Source organism: Paramacrobiotus metropolitanus, unplaced genomic scaffold, assembly GCF_019649055.1.
Source record: "Paramacrobiotus metropolitanus isolate TYO unplaced genomic scaffold, Prichtersi_v1.0 Parri_scaffold0000014, whole genome shotgun sequence".
NCBI classification, from domain to species: Eukaryota; Metazoa; Tardigrada; class Eutardigrada; order Parachela; family Macrobiotidae; genus Paramacrobiotus; species Paramacrobiotus metropolitanus.
In genome coordinates, this window is record NW_026570234.1 from 1,658,149 (window position 1) to 1,682,570 (window position 24,422).

At 45.8% G+C, this 24,422-nt stretch overlaps 1 protein-coding gene, 1 long non-coding RNA gene and 1 pseudogene across 2 annotated transcripts; all 3 read left to right on the forward strand.

The window, feature by feature from the left end:
• The first annotated feature begins 5,400 nt into the window (after positions 1 to 5,400).
• On the forward strand, positions 5,401 to 6,752 carry LOC129584805 (uncharacterized). Its single transcript, XR_008689928.1, has 4 exons — positions 5,401 to 5,532; positions 5,678 to 5,808; positions 5,947 to 6,481; positions 6,687 to 6,752. It is a non-coding gene; the product is annotated as an uncharacterized LOC129584805 (long non-coding RNA).
• Positions 6,753 to 13,675: 6,923 nt separating this feature from the next.
• LOC129584758 (uncharacterized protein K02A2.6-like) lies at positions 13,676 to 14,074 on the forward strand. The gene has a single exon (XM_055477069.1). It carries the CDS (start codon positions 13,676 to 13,678, stop codon positions 14,072 to 14,074), a length of 399 nt encoding a protein of 132 aa, XP_055333044.1.
• A 1,380-nt stretch (positions 14,075 to 15,454) lies between these two features.
• On the forward strand, positions 15,455 to 24,273 carry LOC129584760 (uncharacterized; annotated as a pseudogene).
• The last annotated feature ends 149 nt before the right edge of the window (positions 24,274 to 24,422 follow it).

Below are 24,422 nucleotides of genomic sequence, written 5' to 3' on the forward strand. Positions count from 1 at the left end.
CTGGATTTCTGCTTAAGGCATCAGCAATAACGTTCTCTTTGCCAGGTATGTGTACCGGTTTAGTATTAAATTGCTGGATATACAACGCCCAGCGCCCAAGGCGGCCAGCGGCATCGCGCATATTATTTAAAAACACTAATGCTTGATGATCCGTTTGTACTTCGAACTGATAATCGGACAAATAATGTTTCCATTTCTTTAAAGCACAGATAACTGCGTAAGCCTCAAGCTCGGTAGGGAAGTAGAGCCTTTTCTGCGTTTCAGTCAACTTGCGGCTTAGATACGCGATAGGACGCCAATTTGTCGGCACATCCGTCGGTTTATCCTTGGGACATTGCATAAGAACTGCACCCACAGCAATAGTACTGGCATCGACAATAACTCGCGACAAAGCCTCCGGATCATAACGAGCCAAGACCGGCGCCGTCACCAAGGCCTCCTTCAATTGTTCCACAGACCTACACTGATCCGTTCCCCATTCAAAGGTAACTTTTTTAGGAATCAACTTTTGAAGCGGCTCCGCAATCTCTTGAAAATTCTTAATAAATTGACGATAATATCCCACCATGCCTAGGAAACGCAGTATATCTTTTTTGTCTTTTATAGGGCCAAATTCCTTAACCGCCTGGATCTTCTCTGGATCAGTACTGATACCGAACTGGTCAACCGTGTGACCCAGGAACGTTATTGAATTTACAAATAATTCTGTTTTTTCAGGATTAATGGTCCAGCCGCATTCCTGGAGCCGCAAAAAGAGCTCCTGTAAGTCTCGCATATGATCAGCCAGGTTTTTACTGAAGACAATAATGTCATCAATAAAAACTAATACGTTCCTCCACTTCATGTTCGCAAGCGTCAAATCCATGGCGCGCTGGAAAGCCGAAGGCGCGTCCTTCATCCCAAAAGGTAAGACTTTGTATTGGAACGTGAACTCTTCACCAACCATTGTCGTTTTGCATCGGTCTTCTGGTTTGATTTTAATTTGCCAAAAGCCACTCTTTAAGTCTATCTTGCTAAAGACCGTTGCTTTATCGAGGGCATTTAATATGTCGTCAACTCTGGGAAGCGGGTAACTGCTGCCCATTAATCTTTCGTTAAGCTTACGGAAATCCACGGTTAAACGCCGGGATTTATCCTTCTTCTTCACTATGCAGATGGGACTGCCCCATGCCGAATTTGTTGGCTCAATTATACCGTCTTTAATCATTTCCTGTGTTTTAGCTTGGAGCCATTTTCGATCCTCGAACGACGTGCGATACGGAGGAGTTCTGACCGGCAAACTCGTGCCTGTATCCACTGAATGCTCATATATGGTACAACAACCCACAGGACGTGTTTTAGTCGGTAAGACAGACTTCGCTTGATAAAATATAGCTTTTAATTCATCCTTGCTGGGACAGATATTACCAACTTTGATTTTTGCGAAAGTTTCCTCTGTTTCAGGATCAACGACACTAACGGCGGGTGGCGGCAACTGCATCGCCACACATTCATTTATTTTCTCCGGTGACCGGAACACCTCCCTCCTTACTGGGAATGCCACTAATTGCCTCTTGACAGTTCTCCAGGAACTCCGGAGAGTCCATTTGATAAACTGCGTCCACGAGCGCGACTTCGCCAAGGTTGGTTTCTTCATTCAAAACCAGCGGTTTGTCAGAACACATTAACGACGCAGACTCGACAATTACCATACTCATTTAACGTTAAGACGCCGTCCAGTAATACGGCGTTTTATTTGACTCTGGTATTTTTCCTTCGTAGAGAAATGGCTGGGTGTACAGGTATTCATCTTGAAATTCCATGAACTGTTCGTCAGACATCGATGTCGTTGCGCGAATAATTCCCTGTGAATGGGGCTGAATTATAACCGGCGAAGCTGGAAACAGCTCCATTTTAAAACAGTCAATTGGACCGGGTTCTGGCTCAAAGCGGTAAATATCATGTTCTACCGAATTAACCTCAACCTGTGCTTGTGCCTGTTTCAGATGGGCGTCCCTGTACGCCAGCTCGATGACATCCTTCGAATACACGCATGCCGGGATATCAGTGGACTCACGGACGTCCTGAGATCGTTTGGGCAAATTTTTAGCCGTCGGTTGTTGTAGCACCGGTGCCGGCTGCACCGTCTCAGCTGACATTTGGCTTGCCGCCTCTCTTTCTGCATATTCCCGCCGAATTCTGCGGCTGTAACTGGACTTTTTACGCCTAGGAGAATTCCTTGGACCTTCCGTTGGCAGTTCGTAGTTTCCCACGGTAGGTTGTACTGCACTAGTCGCCACAGTCTCCCTCAATACTTTTTGCTCATGAATTTCGTTCCAAATCTTCCACTGTTCATTGATATCAACGTCTACTGGGGAGTCGTAAGAGGCCCTGACTGCCGAAGGAAGAAACTCCGAAACTTGCTCACTAATCAACTTATGGTTTTGCGGTGAGTTAGACACGATTTGAGAGTTTATTTCTCTTTGCTTCTCCGCCTGCTTATCTTCGTAGGAAACTGGACAAGGACCAACGCTTATCGGCGGCATCCCCTGTGCAGGAATGAAGTTTCCATTCTTGAATTCACCTGCTGGAGCCGGGTTATCAACGGAAAAGGTAACCTTACGTTTTCCTGTAGCTTTCTGTGCGGCCAACTGTTCATTTCTTTTAATTGTTTCAAAATGCCGCCGGTCATTAATTGAATTTCGACAAACATCACAGTTTTTCTCATACCGTTCGATTTCTATTATACAGTCCGGCCAGTAAAATAATTTCACCAAGTACGGATATAGCTTTTCATGCCGGCCATACGCTTGCTTATGAATTAAAATTTCGTGGAAACAGGCAATTAATTTCCGTCGCCATTGGTGTGGCACGTAAATTCTCGGACATGCACCAGAATGATCCGGTACTCTGCACAATATCCCTTCGCATATTACGAGTCTGTTAATCTCATACTTGGTAAAATTCGTATTAGCGTGCGACGGCTTCTTGTACATTTTGTACCACATCCGGCTATCAACACACTGCTGTTGAGTTTCGCGCCAAAACTGCGGATCTCGGAACCGTTGCTCCGAAGGGAATAAGCCCTTATCCTGCGGCCTATCCATCGGCGTCATCCATTTCTTCAACTCTGGATTGCGTGCCATGTAAGAGGGATAATCATGGACTTCATCAACATCTCTGCGATCACGCTCAACAGGTATGACATTTAATAATTTATTGTCTATGCTAAGGCATTCAACCGATTTGGAAGATTTCCGCAGAACACCCATGTATAGGTATTGAGCTGCAGGATGCTGCTGAAGTACTGCGTCAAGCGAAGAAATTTGGATCGGAAGCTGCAAGGGATCTTCACCCCCACGAACTTGACTGGATCCGGAAGGAGGCACAGGGCTGACTGATGCCGAAGACGAGTTACTCGTGCTACTCGAGCTGCTTGCCGGTGGCGGCGGGGAAATTCTTTCACGTTTAAACTGCGGCTGAGAAGACGCCTGTTCGCACCCCCACGAACTTGACTGGATACTATTTACAATAGATTCACCGCCTCCCCCACGAACTTGACTTTGTTCTGGGTTTTTCTCCACCTTAATTTCCTTTTTAATTGTAGGTTTAACCGGTTCATCGGCAACGGAAGCTGCCATGGGCAAATATTGCCGGATCATTTCCTGTACCACGCTCCGCACAAACTCCTCATCACGCTGATCAGATCCCTTTTAATCAGTGCAGCCTTGACTGGTGTAGTTTCTTTAATTTCCGTTTTCACCGGGACATCGACAACTTTGTTTTACTGGTGGTGTCGACTGAGTCAAGCGAGGCCACTCCTGCTTCGCTTTTGCAAGTGTAAGATACAAATTTCTGGGGTCAGCTTTTGCCAGAATTAAATGAGCTGACTCATACGGTACGAATTTTGCCTCCTTAGCGACACCGATTCGCTCGGTCAGCATCAACGCTGGGATCGCGGGCGACGGCTTAACTCCCACAGGGGAATTAATGGATCAAAATCGTGAGCACGAATAACGTCAGACATCAGGTGAGTTTCACGGCGTAAAATGCCGGAGCATTAGACGGTCTGCGCGAGAGACGCCAAGTCATCGTATTCATATCTAAAATAAAAGGCTTTGTAGCTAAAAGTCTAAACCTAAAACAACGTGGTCTCTATCAAAGTGGAACTCACAAGCATAGCGTGCTCAAACGCCATGCCAAATTCATGGATAGTGACTACCACAGAAAGCGGCTCAATCAACTGCCTTCCTTGATAAGCTGTATGTACAACCCTGCCTTTAATGTGATCCGGACAGCGGTGAATATTTAATTTTAAATCTTTAGCCATCTTCAATGACATAACAGAAATACTAGAGCCCGTATCCAGCATAGTCTTCACTTTCTGATAATTTATATCGATTACAGAATACCAAGCCTGGGCATCCAGCGTCGGCAACAAGCAAACGTGATCTGCCAACGGATATTGCGAAAAATCCTGAACTTCCATTTTATTGCACTGTGGCGGCGACGTGGACAAACCAGCCGGTAAGTCCAACTCCATCATATTAATCTGCTGCTGCGGGTTATTGTAACGTGCCAACAATTCTGCAGATGGCTCATACTGACGGGGAAGTACAAATTGATTCGTACAACCAGCTGCAGGATGAAGACCATGACAGCGGAAACAAATCTCGACTCCGCGATTTGTTCGCCATTTATCCTTCAGGATATTTCGTTCATCAAACGGAGGTTGACTACCGGCCTGCTGATTTTGCCGGTAATTCTGGTTATTTTGCTGACGATTATTATTGTTGTTGAAACCCCCGCGTCCGCGATAATTACTATTATTATTATTATGGCGGTAATTTCCACGATTATTACCGCCATCATAATTGTTGTTATTCGCAGGGCCATTCTGTTGGTACTGCTGATCGAAATTCTGCACCGGTTGTTGGAATTGCGGCTGCATAACCGGCATCATTGGATTCATCATTTGAACTGGGACAGGCATAGGAGCCTGCATAGGAATTGGTTGAGGGAAAGTCTGCGCAAATTGTACCGGGTGTTGTTCAACAAATGGTGGCTGTGAATACACCGGAACTGGAACAAATTGCGGCTGGGGAACATTCAGGACGGGTTGGATTGGAGCCACCGTATTCTGCGGCTGCGGAATCACCGTTTCCGTGTACGAGCGGGAGTATCCACCTCGATTATTGCCGTAATTTCCGCGGCCTCCCCGGTTCGAATAATAATTTCCTCTCTGCGACGAGCCACCGCGGCCGCCTCGATTTTCATAATTCGAATTATTATTATTATTATTGCCGGCACTTCTCGGTTCTGAAGGGCACTTTTCTGAGTTGATTCAGGTGCCTTTTTATCCTTATTCATTCGTTTCCATAGCTTCTCACACTCTTGTAGTTTCTTTTCAAATTCCGAGTAGTTTTTAGGCGCTGCATTATAAATTTCTCGGAACCACGCCGGTCGATGCTCCTGCACGCCATCAAGAAGTGCTTCCACTTGCTCTTCATCCGATGTTTTTAGTTCCTCAAACCATGGGAGGAAACTATCCAGGTAAGCGCGAACTGGTTCATAAAATTCCAATTTGCGGTTATTCATTTTTCGGCGAATATCGGCTTTAGAAAGAGAGCCGTTAAAGTGCTCTACAATCGCCGGCTTAAAGAAATCTGACCACGATTTGCCTTTGTTGTCCTTCCAGAATTTTTCAAACCATTGAAAGGACGGACCGGTGAATGCACCGATTACTCTGCGACACGTTGTCTCATCATTCCAGTTATTCGTGGCTCTACATTGTTCAACATTCATGAGCCACCTTTGAATTTTTTCCGGGTGAGCATCATCAAAGGCAAGTAGCTTCATGCCTCCTACTGTTTTATCGCTGTCTTTTTCCACAATTTTTGCTAAAAGCTCAACAACGCTTTCTTGTGTAAGCGTCGTTCTATCCGAAATTTGGGTCTGTTTATTTAGCCATTCCTCCAGCTGAGGATTTCTGGACAAAGATTCATTACTCGCCGTGCTACTAGGGCGACGGTGTTCATCCTCCATTAGGGCATCATCCATTAGTTCATTTTCTGTATCGGAACTATCCCTATTTTCTGTTCCTCGCATCTGGCGACCAGATTCGTCAGCTGTTCTTTTCAGAATTTGTTGGCGTAAGTCTGTTGAGCCATTTTTCCTCTGTTTGGCAGGTGCCGTTTCCCTTGGAATTTGACTTTCTGAGGCTGAACGCGGCATGGCCTGAGCCTCCGAGAATTCGACTCGTGATTCCTGTCTAGGCCTGCGCAAGATGCCAGCTGGATTACTACCAGTAGCTAAAGGCTGATCCACGTATGACGAAAAATTTTGGGGATTAAATGGTGTAAAGGGGGAAGGACGTAATACATCTCCTGTCGCTACCGGCGCTTCCCTTTGAAAGTATCCTTCACCGCCACCAAGAGCAGCATCTGTATTTCGAAGCCGACGAAGTTCGTCATATGCTTGCTTTAGATCCACTTCCATCTTGGTAAGTTGATCTTGTTTTTCATGCCATTCCCTTCGGCATTGCGCATTTTCTTCATACAGTCGATTACACCTTTCAGACTTTTCATATGCGTCAGCCTGTGCTGTATTTTTCGCTTGAATCGCGTTCTCACAGTTATCACATCTTTTGTCCTTTTTCGAGTCTATTAATTCCTTTTGGGCCTTTTGGACATTCTCTCGCTCTATAGTCAACAGACCCTGCAACCTCTCAATTTCCTTTTGGGACGCATCATCCTTTTCCTTGGGAATATGCATCGGGCCGACTGAAGACTTGTTATTCAGCTGCACTCTCACTTGTGTGAGTTCACGCTGTAGAGAGTCTTCCACATCTTTAGCCCGTCTCTTTTCATCATCCAAATCTTTGGTAAGTTTCGTAACCAGGTTCTGCGCATCCGTCAAATTTTTATTGGTTAATTTATGCGCATCTTTCTCAGAATTACAATCTTTCTGAGCTTTCGAGAGCTTTTGGTTCAAATCAGTTATTTGTTTCGTTAAATCCGGTGCTGGTTGCGCACTGAGGCCATCAATCGTAGCTTTCGCGTTTGAAAGATCTCTCTGAGCATCTTCCAACTGTTTTTCAAAATTACGATTCGTGTCTTTTAAAGTATCGCGCTCATCTTGCATTGCATTAAATGCAGCCTCCGCATTTCTGTTGGCTTGTCTTAGACTGTGCAAATTATCATTCGCAATGCGTATTTCGTTGGCCAATCTGTCATTTTCTATTTGTTCATTTTCAAATTTAACACGCATCTCATTGAAATCGTTTTGGAATTTCAATTTTTCGTTTCGTTCCGCATCTACACGAGCGTCTAAAGACATTGTATTACCCATTTCATCTACTTTTGTTTTTGTAGATGCAATGAGCGTGCGGAGACTTTGGATCAATACGGGCATAGTTTGCCGAACTATCAAGCCCACGTCCTGGTCAGTTTCTGCCGCAGCTAACTGCTCATCAACTTCCCTAGCTTGGGTAAGGAAGTCCTCATCTGGTTGCTCAAAATCTTTTTCTGACACAAAACTATGTAATTTGAGCTGTGCCGGGTGGAATGTCATTGTTCCACCACGAATACTTTACTTGCTCTTGTTTCAGATCCTCAGGAGATATCCGCTTTATCCGCAGCCGCCAACGCTATTAAATTATTGTCCGACTGGGACGACTGGGGTTCTGTCTGACTCTCGGCCACGCTTGGGGTTTCCGATATGGGCTCATCCAGTATCGCACCGGATGCCTGAGCTGGAATTCTCTCCTTGGCACCGCGCGTGACGCGCTCATTTGCTGCTTGTTTTTTGGGAGTTTTTCCGGTTGCTTTTGACGCTGTGAGTGCGGCTTGAGCCGCCTCTCTGCGTCTATTCAAATCTTCCGTATATTCTGGCAGCCACCTGTTTGCATCCTGCAAGGCAGCTTTAAACTGCTCATCAGTAATGTCCAGGTAAGCTTCAGGGATACATCCCTCGTACTCAATCCAAGGTTTAAAATGTGCTGGTAATCTCGTTTTAGAATTTAAGTACCGCCTGATTTCCTGGTAATCAATCCATGACTTCCCACAGAATGCATCTTGTGCTTCTGGTGGTTCGACATTAAGAGCGATGTACATTAAATTCAACGGGATTTCCTTTGCATTGAATTTGAACCTTGTCTGAGCTCTCGATCCATCGTACGCCCCAATAATCACTTTGTTATCTGGGATCTTACGCGGTGGTGGGCGATTTCTAGGAATCGAACCGCCCGACATTTCTGCTTTTTATTTTAAATAACCTTTGCGGCTAATTAAAATAAAAGGTACAGCAGCGATTGTGCTACTGGTTCAAAAATTGCAATTGTGCAATTACTGTCTCCTCACTTCCCAATCCTCCTTTTAGGTTTGAATTGTTCAGTGAGTTTAGACACAGCGAACCTTTGCGGTTTCGACTGTAACAAATTCTTAAAATTACACTGCTGCACTTTGCGTGCTGCTGTAATTTTAGAATTCACAGGTCAATCACCGTTTGCCGGTGTTTACCTTTTTCACGGTCAACTCTCTCTAGCTGCTGATTTTGGCTACCGCTTGCGGCTTGCCTTTATCAGTCTGCTGGAGATCGTTATCTCACCTGGCCACTGACAATGGCTCGGTGCTTACTATCTGCTCTATCTGCAGGCCAGGTGCACTGACACTGCAGATTACACTTTACTCGCCGCGGTTACTGCTTTGCGCAGACAACCCGGAAATTACCCACACAGACACCAATAAATTGCACAGCCGACCTTTGAGGTTTCGACTGTTAAATTCCTACGGTCCAATTTAAATTAAATTAAATTAATTTAATTGGCGAGGAAGCTCACCAGTGAGGAAGCTCACAATTGCGAGGAAGCTCGCTAAAAATAAATTAACTAGGCCAGATCGGGAACGCTGACCTCCTTCGGCGTACCTTTGCGGTTCGACGCCTTTCTGTACGGACCACTTTTACCAATAAATTACCATCAAACGTTCCACCAATAATTTTCTGTTACATCGGGAAAATTAAAAGACACCGGTGGGCGCCATGTCGTGTATAAGCGTTCACGCCGATTAAGGCTCCATGAACAATCTTTACTCTTCCACGCCTGTAATGCTCAATCGGTAGGCACTCGTACTCTCAAACTGTAACAGAAGAACTATGGTGGAAATAAGACGAACGAATCAGGAACACCGAAGATCAGGAATCCCTCAGGAACGAGCTAACCACAACTTCCGGTCGTAAGTCCTGTGAGGATCGGCAAGAGCTAGGACGATTGTGTCACGAGCAAACCTGTATACTAAGCGATAATCCGGGAACAACTATGCACTTCAGTAGGAACAAGTATTGCTGTCTCTTTATCCAATTCACATCACAGTTCACAACGCTAGGAAATTGTAATTAGGAAGCAGTCTCAGAAGTAAATCTCAGACTACTGATCCCGATATTAGGCATCACCAGAACTTATATAGACTTTGCGTTATGACATCATATACATCGCTAGTAAAAGAGAACAGCAAATCACAGCATTGATTGACTAGATTATCCGTTATGTTGCAGGTGGAAGGCGGACAGTCAGCATCCGTACGTACTCCGGCGTATGATCCTACTCCCATACGTCACAAGGTATAGTGCACGAGTATTCCTGTTTCAAGAACAGCAAGCTAGCTAAGTGAAGTTGAATTCGTGGCAGATTCCCTGTATTGTTTTTTGTTTTTGCGTTGGCTCGGCCTGCTCTTTTTGTCATTGCTGGGAACACGTGCGACTTTGCCGCCGGCCGTGCACACGGCGCGATTATCTTCCCATTTTATTCCGCTGCAACAACCCATGCAGTCTACATGCCTGCGGAAAGTGCCGGGACAAAGAGCACCGGGCGCCGTGGTGCAAGTCCGAATCTCGCTGAATGTGCGACAGTTCCTGCAAATGCTCGGACGCCCCTGCGTGCTGAAGCATTCGAGCAACTGCTTGCCGACTACCCTGACGCCAGTCTGTGCCGCTTCACCAAAACGACTTTACGAACCGGCGCCGACAACCGGTATAGAGGACCTCACTCCGCACGTAGCACGAAGCACTCACTTTCCGCACGTAACCACAACGACGCTCTGCGGCGGCGCATACAGAAGGAAGTTGCCGCAGGACACTCTGTGGGACCGTTTCAAAGCCCTCCGCTGCCGCCCTTTGTGGTAAACGCTCTCGGATGCAGACCAAGAAAGACAGAGGCCATAGCACAATCCTCGACCTGTCGCAGCCAGCCGGATTAAGTGTGAGCGACCACATAGACGGCCGTGAAATGCCTCTTCAGTACTGCTCTGTGAACGACGCAGTCAAGCTACTGACAATCGCTGGTAAAGGAACGATGATGGGGAAGATGGACATCAAATCCGCGTTCCGACTGGTCCCGGTTAGGAAAGCGGACTGGAATCGTCTTGGCTACCAACTCAACGGTAAGTACTACTTCGACGTAGTATAGCCGTTCGGCTGTCGATCCGCCCCCTACATTTTTGAGTTCTTTTCCACGGCTGTACACTGGTGTGTACAAAGACGCGCCGGCATTAGCTCTTTTCTCCACTACGTGGATGATTTTTTCTTTGTCGGCAATCCAGAGAGCACAGAGCCAACGCCTAATGGCTTCCAAGCGTGTCCCCTGGCCAGTGAAAAGACCGAAGGGCCCGCAACTCGGCTGACATTTCTCGGCATTGTGATTCACGCGTGCGCACAGACTCTGAGCCTGCCTGCCGGCAAGATGGCGGAGATCTTAGCGACTCTCGAGATCTGGCACGGAAAGTCGGCTCCTTAACGCCCACATTTTCGGATTCTCGAGAGCGACTTACAAGGCGTCGGTGAGCCGCTTTGCACACTTCTGTGCTGCAAACGGTTTCATGTCACTACCGGCACCAGCATCCACCATTGCAGCTTACGTCGTCTCCTTATACGTCGACAATGCAGCTTACCGGACCATGAAGGTGTACCTCGCAGCGGTGCATAACAGTCATCGGGAAGCCGGTCTGCTTAGCCCTACCACCGACGACCTGGTCGTGCGGGCGGTGAGCGGCTTCAAGAGACTGCGCGGACCGAACCCCGACAAGCGACTTCCCTTCACGCTGAGCCTCATGCGGACTTTGAAATCACTTCTCGGGATGCACGGCAACGCTGATGCAAGAAGCGGTAATGGTTTGGCGCGCCTTATATGTAGCGTTCTTCGGATTTCTGCGTATCAGCGAGATAGCATCGAAGTCAGGCGGCACGTACGACGCCGACTCCACCATTCTCCTTCGAGACGTGCTTATTGAAGGAAACACGGTCGTGATCTCCCTGAAGCGCACCAAGACTGATCAGTGCGCTGCGAGTGTGAAAATAACACTAACGGCCACCAACCGATCCGTCTGTCCCGTACGCACCATCGCTGCCTGTCACCGCCTCAGGTGCAAGCAAGGCGGCATTGCCACCCCTTTCTTCCGCTAACAGAACGAAAAGTATCTAACGCGCGCGACAGTTGACCGGTTCCTCAAGACTCTGTTGCACGACCACCCCGATCGCTCGCGGATCAGCACTCACAGCTTCCGCATCGGCGCAGCGACCGAGGCTACGTCGGAATCGCTGCCGAAGGAACAGATCCAGCGCGCCAGACGGTGGAAGAGTGACTGCGTCTAGCGCTATATCCGACCTAACCGGACCATAACCGGACCGAACTTCTACGAAAAAAGGGTTTGTTTGGGCGAAGAAATCGGCACAGGCGGAGGGTGCCGGCAGTGAGCAGTCCGTACCGCAAGGTAAGACTCTCAGCTGCAGTTGCGCACCTTTGGCCATGCCGGTAACTTTCAACTCCATAAACCTTTACCTTTGCATTTTACCTTCGCATTTTATTCTGATCGGTCGTTATGACGAGTTGGTTCGCTGATTTTTGCCCTCTGATGTTTTCATTTACAACCGGCCCACCCTACATGGTGCCATTCGTGTTACTGCTTTCGCAACTGTTCTGTTACTCTATGCAATAAACGGGGGCAGTCGGGCGGAAGTGGGGACGTCGGAACCTCAAACCGGTGTGGTCATCACCTGCACTTTGTTATGCCGCTTGGTGCTCAGTAATGCACGACCTCTCACGACTGTTAATATTTGATGACAGATATTAGGTACCAGAGCAGCGCGCGTGTACCAGAAAATATTTATATTTAATTCCTACTCCATGACAAACTGGCGTGAAATATTTCGAACACACGCACGGTCAGACTCCTTCTCTCTTGTAAATGCCGCCAACACCAGGAAACACCATGACCACCACCAGCACAGCAAAAGAAAATGAAACCTCTGGCTTGATCAAATTTGACCCTCCCAAAACGGCGTGGCGCTGGTGGCAGTTCCAGTTTCGGAATTACGTCAACCTACACAAAATCACGGCCGGCGAAGACCAGAAATGTCTACTCTTCGATTTGCTGAGAGGCTGGAAAAATGTTCTAAGTGAAAATGAATGTTGTGTCGGTGTCACCAATTTGTTGGACACTGGGTCCGGGGTTGCTATTGTCACAGCGGAAATCTGGAGTTCAGTCGGTGCTGCAAAGTTATCGAGTGAAAAATCCACCCATCCACCTGCGCAGCTGGTGGACAAGCCTGAGCATGCTTATGTGAAAAAGACGAACGCCGCCACCGAGTGGGCGAACTACTTTAAGCTGCAGCTAGAGTCCGGCGAGAACTTGCTGGACTTCTCTAACCGCCTGTGTCGAAAGGCATTTCCCTGCGGTTTTCCAGTCGATGTGCTCGAAAAGAACATGTCGGCGACCTTCCTCAATGGCATCGCCTGCGACGCCACACGCCAACACCTACAATCCCAGATCTATAACACTCTGGAGAAGGCTCTGGAGGTCTCCGAGGAGTACGAACTCCGGAAAAGCAACAGAAAAATCAGTACGGCGCCTAATGTGGCTCGCGTGGACAACGCGCGCCCTGGAGACGGCGCGCGAAGCAGAAACCGCGGCGGCGGCCGTGGCGGACAGCAGCGGCGAGGCGCGGGTCCTGACAGGCGACCCAAAGCTGGTGGAGTTAGCGGAAACGTGTGCGACGGTTCAGGATCTAGCCAGCAAGCCCGAGCGGAGTGCTCGGCAAAGGAATTAGCCGGCAAAAATTGCGGAAGAAAAGGCCACATCGCGAATGTATGCAGAAGCGCGAAGCAGCCACAGCGCGAACGGGATGGACGCGAGAAATTTCTCGTGGAGGAGGAGCTGCATCTGCTGTCTGTCGAAGCAGCAGCTGGGCAATCCATCCACGTGCCGCTCAAGCTGAACGGCGACCCTGTATCACCAGTCCTGGATACTGGCTCCAGTGTCACTATTGTGACTGCAAACACTTGGAGATCGGTTGGATCACCGAAGCTGTCGCCTTATACGTCCCTCCTGCGAAGCTTCACGGGCCACGCCCTGAAGGTCATTGGTACCGTGACAGTGGATGTCACGCACGGCCGGAACAAGAAAGCGCTACCCGTTATCGTTGTAGCCACGGCGGCAACGTACTTGGGAGAATCTGGGTCCGGGCTCTCGACCTTAGCCGAGTGAGCCCTCGAAATTCCCAGTCGGTCTCCGTGTCCACTGTCTCCGGAATCACGGTAGAGGAGCTGCTGGCGAAGCATAGTGTCGTGTTCCGCGAAGATTTGGGCCAATGCCGGCACTACAAAGCCCATCTGCACCTGAAAGCCGGAGACACGCCGGTGTTCTGAATGGCGCGGCCAGTCCCGTTTGCGTTCCGGGAAACCGTCGAGCGCGACCTGGACCGCCTCGTGGAGAAAGGGAGCCTGACTCCGGTCGAGCGGGCGGGCCGGGCAGCTTCGGTGGTGACCGGGCAGAAGCGGGCGGGAGACATCCGCAGCTGTGCCGACCTCAGCTATGGCCTGAATGACGTCCTAGATGTCCAGCAGTATCCGCTGCCGACACCGGATGAGCTTTTCGCCAAGCTCATTGGCGGCCGGAAATTAACAACCCTTGACCTGGCGCAGGCGTACGCCCAGGCCGAGCTTGACCACGACAGTAAGAAACTGGTGGTGATCAATACCCACAAGGGGTTGTTCCGATACAACCGCCTTGCCATTGGCGTGGCGTGCGGCCTCAGCATCTTTTAGCAGATAATGGAAAGCGTCCTCCAAGGCTGCGTGCGCGTGGCCATCTATCTGGATGACATCATTGTCACCGGGCGACTGAAGATGAGCACCTGAGGAATCTGGAAAAGGTTCTCCAGCGTCTGGAGGAGCACGGATTCATGCTCAAACGGAGCAAGTGTCACATCTTGCAGGACTCCGTGTAGTACATGGGGTTCGTGGTGGACCACCACGCCACATCTCCCAGTAGTGTTGTCATGTTGTACTTAGCAACAGTTGCTTTGTGGTAGTCGTATTTTCCTGCTGTTTGGTGTTCAGTTCTCATACTGACTGGCCAGCGTTCATGTGGTATTAAAATCCCTATTTGTAATACGTGACAAATTGGCGTGAAGTCTTCGAACTCATTGCCTTGTTCTATTCCTTACTGTTTTATGCTGCTGCAAATGTACGTAATGCCAATGGCGTACAAATTCATTTCCTGCTTTCGTGCAATAAATTTCTCGCGGGAGGGAATCCGGACCCTTCCAGCGAAGCCTTCTGCTCACAGTGCTGAGTAACGTCCCATGCCATTTACCGTTCCAATACTGCTGCTGCCCTACCATGTCCTACAATGTACGATGTACCATGGCTGTACCTTTACGTTCCTACAATTTCCTTCTTGCCGAGTGCCGTACTGCCGGTGCCGCAGTCCAGCAGCGTTTCCCTGCCAAACGCCTTACCCGGCCATGCAAGAATTCCTTTCTTCCTGACCTTTATGGTGATTTATTCCAAGAACCTGGCTCCTGACGTATGAATCAGGAACTCCTGCGTTCGTTGCCAAGGATCAGATACAATCGGGCTGAAATGCTGCCTGTTCGTACTGTACCTTGTACCCAAATCCACGCTGGCAGTACAGTACTTTCGATAGTGTGAATATACACATGTCTGGCTGCAAGTGTACGTTTATCGTACTCCCTATTTCCGCTGCAACTGGGATACGTATTGCATCAGTCCATCAATGGCGCGCCGACATCTACTTTGGATTGTATGTACTTAGCACTCCTACACTGCCTCCGTTATGTTGTAGCTGACGCACGCAAAACACTGGATTCCGTTGCCTGGATTTTGCTTCATACTAAAGTACCAAACTACTACTGACATTACAATGCTAATGTTATAATATAATTATTTTAATTTCTAATTACAGTACTTACATTAAGTTTAGTTTAATACGTACACTTCCGTACGTACTCGTGCCATCTGTCCAGTGCGACATTCTTGTTTGTTCCGTATTTCAGGTTTTGTTTTGTACCTTCAATACGTGGGGACGTGTAGTGTTGTCATGTTGTACTTAGCAACAGTTGCTTTGTGGTAGTCGTATTTTCCTGCTGTTTGGTGTTCAGTTCTCATACTGACTGGCCAGCGTTCATGTGGTATTAAAATCCCTATCTGTAATACGTGACAGGTTCGTGGTGGACCACCACGCCACATCTCCCAGTATCGAGTGAAAGCTCTCTTAGAAATGGCCCGTCCCACCAACATCAGTGAACTCCGCCCGTTTCTGGGTTTTGTCAACCACTAAGGGAAGTTCGTCCGCGACCTTTCCGGGAAGTGTGCCCCGTTCCACGCCCTCCTGAAGACCGGAATTCACTGGTTTTGGTCCAAGGACTGTGAGTCCCAATTCCTGTCCCTGAAGGACCAAATTATCCGCGCAACCTTCCTGGTCCACTATGACCCGCGGATGCAATTGGTCCTGACCGCGGACGCGTCCCCGTATAGCGTCAGTGCCGTGATTTGCCACCGTTTTCCAGGCGGAACGGAACGCCCGATTGTCCATGCGTCCAAGACCCTGACAGCGGCCGAGAAGATCTACGGACAGATAGAAAAGGAGGCCCTGGCACTCGTCTCAGGCTGCTTTTATGATGTCATTTCTATGATGTCATCGGGAATGCCTCAACGCCCGTTCTTCCCATGAGTTTTGGTTGCTTAACCTGTTGTTTGGTCCAACGTGTACGAGTACGTCATGACTGGCTGGCCTGCCTGTCGAAGAAAGCTTGCGTCCGTACAAGCGACTCGAAACACGAGCTGGTGGTGGTAAATGACTGCATCTGCTGGGGCTCCCGGACAGTCATACCAGCGAAACACCGACAGGAGACGCACCTCAAGCAGCGACTGGAAGTCGCCCGCCGAGCTGTTTCTGGCCGGAAAAGAGATCGACGCTGGATTTGTTAGCTCTACTGCTGCCAAACACGGCAGATAAGAAAAGAGAGGGTGATTGGCGAAATCCAGATACGCCCGCGGCAACGGTTAGAGCCATGGCCGAATACGCGGAAGTAGAATTACCGAAAGGCCAACCGCCCGCGGAAACACCTGTGCAATTTCCGCCGGCAAAAGTGATCGGGAAGTAGGTCACAGGCGGAACGTATCAATACCAGCATGGCAGAATGACATGTGTCGCGGAACGTGTTGTTCGATGTCCGGCATTGGGCCATTGGCGCTTTATTGCCGGAAGGTGGTGTTTGGTGTCATCCGTCACGTGCAGCTGATGTAAAAACCAAAGAAAATTCACAGTAAAATTTTGAAAAATCAAAAGTGATGGCTCGAATCTCATTTTGATAATCTACCGTATGTCTGCATTGATCACTATAATTCTAAAAGAGGCGGAAGGACTCGCAAGTGCAAAAACACGGGATTTTTACGCTGCGCAGCGAGCCGTACATCTGAACGCTGACGTCATCTGTGTTTGAAGCCGACTGCGCAGTGAACACTTACCTCTTCTGTCTAACGCTGGCAGGCGAATTAGAGATTTTTAGAATTTCCACAATATATTGCGCCGTTGACTTGCTTAGCCCCGCCACGTGACGGCGGCGTCATTGTGCGCCTTGACTTTTTCTCTCTCTTTACGTGGCCACAGTACAGTAAGTATTGTGCGCCGCTGACCAACTGTCTGTTTTGTTCCGCCACTTGACGGCGGCGTGATAGTGCATGCGTCGCTTTTTTCTCTCCCTTCTTCGTCGGCTGCCGCTGGATTTTCCCGGATTATGCCTGCTTTTATCGCTGTTTTTCCTGCGGATTTTTAATCCTTTGTGATGGTGGATATTTTCCACGGATGATAGCATCGGTTGATCGTGTACGTCTGCAGTAATTTTTCGTTTTTTCCCGTGTGTGATAAGTGCGGTCGAGCGGCGTTGGATTTCTTTGAATCAGGTAAGTGGTTAGCGCCAGTGCAGTGCTGCATATTGTGTGCTATTGTTCAGAGGAAGCGTGCTGGCCGCGCTGCTATGTGTGGGCGGAAATGGGAGATTCGATCAGGGCTGATTAAACTCCCGTTAAACGGTTATTAATGGAAATGTAATGTAGGGGAAATCTCGGTGATACGCGCTCCGCAGTCTGTCGAAAAACTATTACGATCGAACTGTTTGTAAATGTTAATCTGTGCGCATGAGAGAGCCTTCCTGTTCGATTTAGTGCGTGCGGCCTGTACGCGCCTACAGGTGCTGCGCGGACAGCAACGTTTTGCAGTGTCATGTTGCAAATGCCCAGTTGATATGTTTTCCGAGCGTAGTTTGTTGTTTTAGAATACCACTGCAGGAAAATTCTGAAGCCTTTGATTCTTTAGAATTATTTTATTTCAATATCTGTGCGATAAGGTCCCGCCATCATGGCTAATGCTATCGACAAAAAGCAGGTGCAATCCCAGCGAGCAGTGTTACGTCGAGGTGCGCAGTTATACGAATTTCCGGTTTAGCCATCGTCAGACCGTGTAAGCGGTACAGAGAATGTCGTTAGCGCGGCGATTTTGATTCTCCTCGTGCAGGATGGCTGATCGTCTAGATCTGATAAGGGCTGGCCGTTGACCGAACTAAAAGTATTGCGCAAGGCTTGTCGGCCACTGCCCAAGTATAATTAATGGTACATGGGTACAGTAAGCATGTACGAGAGTACGAGTATGTTTAATTCCCTTTATTAATTTCATAATTCATAGTACTATCCGCCTGTGAATATTCGTACAATAATAATAAGATGTAGCGGAAATTAAGAGCTGGCGAAAATTGCCGACACAGCAAAGCGGAACGGGAGCGTAAAAGGTTTATTTTAATTATCATATTATAATTTTTAAAAAAATTAAATAATTTTGGAACGTTTATTTTAATTTTAAAAATTAATTTTGTTGGAGTTATGCGCAGTGGCGCGATCGAAGGTTGGTGGAAATAGGGCGTAGAAAAGCGGCTTATACCCGGCCAGCTTGGCAGAAAGTTATTTTTAAGGATGAAATACGGCGCCGGCTGTGTGGAAGAATTGGAAGGGCGGGAATTGGTTTCTTGCCGGTGTTATGTGAGCGGTGATTAGGTCGCAACATGGATCTGGCCATTTTGATGGAGAAATCCGTGCAGGCACTTTGTTGTTTTAATGGCGCGCTGTTACAAATTTACAACAGTTATTAAACTAACTACCTGCGTACTTGAATCAATACTCGCCTCGCTCGTGCAAAGTGCGGACTTTTTAAAATAATGGTTAAAAGAAAACCATACAGTGTACTGCCGTTTTATAGGTCGGAGCGGCTGTCTGCGCAGCGAGATTATTTCTGCTTCCGTTACCGGTTTTCATCAGCCAATTTAACTGGAAATGGACCAGCTCCCAGGATCAGCCGGTGAGTAACGCAATGCGCGGGCCGGGGCGGGGTGTGATCGATTCGCCAGCGGGACAGGCAGCTTACAACAAGCACTTCCGGCGCCGAGTTATATCGCACTTTGCCAGTAGTTTAATCGGCTAAATTTTTCGCAACCCTCCGCCTCCCATTTCTTCCAGTTTTTTTATCTCTTACGTTTGCAGTTACATAATAAATTCAAGTTCAAGTGATTCGTAATTCGTAATTTTAAATAAAATGTAAAATAACTGTGTTTACCTACACGGTCAATTTGGCCAGAGCTGCTGTTTAAATTGCACACTTAACAAATGTGTGCACTTTTATTAATGTTTTACGTTCATAAAATTAAAAACTCTAATTGTCATCTAAAAAACCTAATTTTTAAATGTAATTGTCGCGCTTTTCCATAATTTTTGTGTCTGCTTAAATATATATATAGCCGGTATACTGTAGGTACAGCAGATTTACAGTAAACTTCGAAGCAGTGACGCACTACAGTTGCCAGCATATTACTGGCGTTTTAGAATTTTCTATGATTTTTTGCATTCGCAGCAATACAGTATTTTGTTGGCCAGGTTGGATAAGAACATTTTATTAAATTACATGCGGACGTTTTTAGTGCGAGTTTTATTTGTGATGGATATCCATACGAATACGTACATAATGCAGTAGCAGCAGTATATATCTTGATAAGAAATTAAAATGAAACAGATTGCATAGCATTTAAAACTTTGTGTCCATTAATCTGATTTTTTTTGCTTTTTTTGTATAATTTTTTGTAATTAAAATTAATTTTTTTATTTTTGTCAGTTTCGTGGAAAAAATGGTATTACCAGCATTTTTTAATTTTGGTGTGAATGGACAGCGTCGGTTTTCAATAGGACAGTACATGTGCTGTGCATTCGACACTATTTGTGTTGTACGAAATAACTGCCAAGAATTACGACTTTTTCTATTGATCGTATTTCAGTATTATTATTATTTTATATTTTGTTAACGATGTACGTATGATCTTGTTATATTATTATAAGCTAGCGCGACATACGGATTACTGCGAGTGAATAACTCAATTAAAACCTTTCGTCTGCGAGTAGGATTTCGGATTACTCGCATTTGAACAAGTTTAGAACAAATTAAAAATTTTTACTACTGAATAGTACTATCACGGTATCCCGGACGTACTGATATAATTTTTTGTTTTTACTGACAGGCCATCTTAAGTTTAAAAATGTTGGTCCAGTCAGAAAAATCAAATAAAAAATTGTTGTGTAAATTTAAGCGACATTTAGTAAACGGTAGTACTGCACAGTTAATGAAAATTAACACAACATAAGCTTGTTTAAAAAAAGCTATCTTTTTCCTAGCAGAGGCGCGAATCGTTAAGGACCGAGTGTACCCGCAGCTTGGATGTTCGGAATCCCTCCCGGGCGCCCCGGAGAAAGTCGCCCCGCAGAATGTCGCCCCGCAGAATGTCGCCCCGCAGAATGTCGCCCCGCAGGAAAACGAGGGCGCCGTGGAGGTTAACAAAGCCAGTCAGAAGCAGTGGTGTATTCTTGTCACTATTGGTAAGTGTTATTTTTTTCTGCATTTCAATACTTTGTTATTTAAATAGAAACAATTAAAAATTAAATTATTGAGAAGATCCTATGCAAAATAATCAGAATTTCTGCATTTAGATATTTTTTAATTTTTTAATTTTTTAATTTTAGATTAACAAGTGTCTGCAATATTTCGAAACCATCAGAAAACTACGTTTTTTTAAAACTGAATAATTTAAAGGATCCTTTGCGAAATAATTAGAAATTTTTGCATTTGGATATTTTTTGTCGTGGCAGACACTTTGCGCTACATCCCCGTAATAAATTACTTTTTACTTTTACTTAAATTACTTTAATTACTTTTAAATTACTTTTGTAATTTCAGATATATACTTGTAATTTAATTTCTTTATTTAATTAGGAGTGGGCGCACGACAGAATTTCCAGAAATTGCGCGAGAAGGTTGCAAAGGAAGAAAGCGCAGAAGACATTCTGGGCAGCATCGCTGATGGCGATTTCGTTCTCCACTCGCTTGTGAACTATGTTGCGCAACCTATACGTGCTCATGAAGCGCCGCTGAGCGATAAGTACATCGTGGTGTTTGCCGGCAAAACAGACCAGTATTATTGCAGTTTCGGAGGCGTGACAAGGTGGGTGAGATTCTGCATTCTGGACTTCGAGTATTTGCATTCTAATATCGAAATTGCTCTCCCTAAATCCAAATCTGCGGTCAAAAATTATTTTATCTATGCCCTCGCAAAATTTGTGACCATACGTTAGATTTATCAAATAATCACATGTTTACAATTATTACTCGAATCTTTCTTGTCTCACTGTATGGTGAAGGGACAAACGTTTGTTTACCATTACCTGTTTTTATTTACCGTATTTGTAAGTGCGTGTTATTTTGCTTACAATTGTTAGATGCAATGTTAAAAGCAATACTGAGTTGCCAATTAACGAAGCTGAGAAAATTTTCGAATTCAGAAAAGCGCGTAGTACAGTGGCTCCACGCGGCGCACTCGCATAAATTGAATAAGAAATTTTATAACACAAATTTCTGGAATCGATCAAAGAAATTCATAAATTATTAGGTAAAATGTTAATTGATTGCTAAAATTATCCGCTGTGTTTTGTGGTCAACAGGGCACTTACTTCGCATTACGCACAACACGGATTTGAATTTACTTTTGCCACGGAAGAGGTTGGCAAGGATTGGGAGGCGACAAAGCTTTCGGAAATACACAAGGCTCTGGATAAAAAGCGTAAGACACTCAGTTGTTCACTTGTAATTTTTTCATTTTCGGCATGTCCCTTTTTTCATGCAAATGGGCTGTATAATTTTGTAAGAAAAACATTAATATTTTTCGGTAATTTGTTTGGCAGGGGTGCTGGTGACCGGCGCCTCCGGCTTCATCGGGTCGCACTGTGTGCAGCAGCTGGTGGCGGCTGGCTACGCGGTGCGGGAGACGGTACGCAGTCTGGCCAACGCCAAGAAAGTCCTTCCGCTGTATCAGATGTGCCGCGACGCCCGTTACAAACTGGAGCTGGTCGAGGCCGACCTCCTCGACGACCAGCTGGACAACTGGACACGGTCAGTCACCGTTGGTTAATAAACAGTTTATTTCCATCGGGCAATCAATTACGTAATGATAACGTTGATTTTGCAGAGTGGTGGCCGGCTGCACCTACGTTCTGCATGTGGCTTACCCATTCCCGTACGAAATCCCCTCGGATCCACAGGTTTGATTATACGCAGAATTATTTTGGCCACATTCCTGTTTTCTTTCAAATTAATTTGCTGTTTATTTTATCAATTTTTTAAGAAATCGCTGTTGTTTAATGCACGACTGTTTCAAGAGATTTTCACGCCTTCATACTGAATGATCTCTTTTCTTACAGGATTTTCTGTGGGCTTTTTATTGCGGGTTCGCGTAATGATAAGTAATTTAAGACTTCGTTTTTTTGTTCAATAAAATTTTCAGTTGACACATTATTTTCGATGGCAGATTTAATTTGTTTTTTTATATATTTAATTTGAACACAATTAATTTGATAATTAGTTTCATTGTATTTAATAAATGCCAAAATGAATTTTTGTTCAGTAATTTTATCAAAATGTTTTATTCGCAAATTATTTGGTTCGTTTGTTATCATTTTATTTGACAAATAAAATAAGAAAATTGATCAACAATAAATTGAATTTAAGTTAATAATTTTTATAATAGATTATGCTATTCTACATGTAATTATTTGGTGGATAATGGCGTGAGTGTGCGGTGCAGGTGTTAATTAAGACGGCGGTAGAGGGCACTCTGAACGTCCTGCGGGCCTGCGCGGAAGTGGGCGGCGTCAAGCGGGTGGTGCTGACCAGCTCGGTGGCGGCCGTCGTCGGCCAGACCGCCCCGGACTTCAACAAGACCTACTCGGAGGCCGACTGGACCGATCTGCAGCAGGATGTCGGCGCACACCAGAAGAGCAAAACTCTGGCCGAGGAGGCCGCCTGGGATTTTGTCAATAAACTGCCTGGTATGGAAAGCCAGCCATTTACGAAGAATATCCTTTCCGACTTTTCGCTGTGCCGTTGTTCAATAAATTGGCAAATAAAATTTTTAACATTTTTATAACTAACAATAATTATTTGGTTTTAAATTTTGCATAATTTTTTAGTAATTTAATAATTGAAGTTTTAATAATAATTCTGCGTCTCAAAATTGATGTTAATTAATTCGCATCGGCGATGTCCTTTTTGCGTTTGACCGTTTTTATTTTTTTACCTTCTTGTTATTTTCTTTGAATTTTTCATTAATTCTTTTTCAAAATGACTTTCTTTAACCGCATTAATTTGTTATTCGTTATTTTCGGCTTTGTTTCATGCTTTTTAGTTTTAGTTTTTTAGGTTTTATTCAATTGTTTTTGAATAATTGACAGAAAACAAGCATTTCGAACTGGCCACGATTAATCCGTCCTACGCCATGGGCCCCGTCAGTCACGGATCCACCGGCAGCACCAGCACACAGGTGGGCACTTTCGCTGAATATCTCATATTAATAAATATTAAATTAAAAAAAATTTTAATTGTGCTGTTAATTAAAAGTTATCAGTAAAATTTAGACTCTACTAACGTTTAGGTGGTGGGCCAGTTGATGCGACATGAAATTTAGTGGCTTCCGGACCTGTACTTGGACTTCAGCGACGTCCGCACAGTCGCCCTGGCGCACATCCACGCCATGATGCTGCCGGCGGCGGCCGGTCAGCGGTTCATCATCAGCTCGGGCGGGATGTGGCTCAAGACATTGCCGCGCTGCTGGACCGGGAGTTCCGGCCGCAGGGCTACCGGGTGCCCACGCTGTCGACGTCCAAACTGGTCGCGCCCATCGTGGCGTGGTTCCGTAAAGCCCCGCAGACGGTCATGCCGGGCTGGAGCCAGCAACTGCGCATTGACAACTCCAAGGTCAGACACCTTTTTTTCATTATGCACAACCTAATTTCCCAGTTAATTAGGTCTTGCTCGATGATCAAATCTTTTCCGCATTATAAAACTGTTCAGAATCGATCTCAGAATTTCAGAATTAATGTGCATAAAATAAACCAAAATATTTAATACCTAAATAACGTATAATAGAAAAATAAATATGAATAGGTAAATATCATGTTTTTATTTAACTAACTGCCGAACTACAGCCTGTAATATTACACAAAAATGTGATTTCCGAATTATTTAGGTATTTTTGCGTTGCAGCCATTTTTTTACTTACACTTGGCATATGAAAATTTTTGTACAAAAATTAATGCTTCATTTGCCGAAAATTTTATTTATAATTAAATTTTTAATTATGAAGCACATTCTTGTGTTTTTTTTTTAATTACGAAGCATACTCTACTGTTATAATACTTATATGTTATTGAAGAAGAAACGGCAGATTTTTTGAATATTTTCCGGTTTTGATGTTTTCTTGTTTGTGTAGATGAAAAACGTTCTGGAGATGGAGCAGCCTTATACGCTGGAGGAGGCCGTCCTCGACATGGCCTATTCCATGGTGGAAACGGGACTTATCCGTTTCCACCATGGAATAGGCCATGTCGACGGCCCAGTACAAAGGGAAAGAGAGTGCACCCTGAATTTTGCTTCCTCATCCAATTTTCTTTCGGTCTGCCGGACATTTTTCTCACCGTGAAATTTTTTCTTATCACCACATGTTTCGGC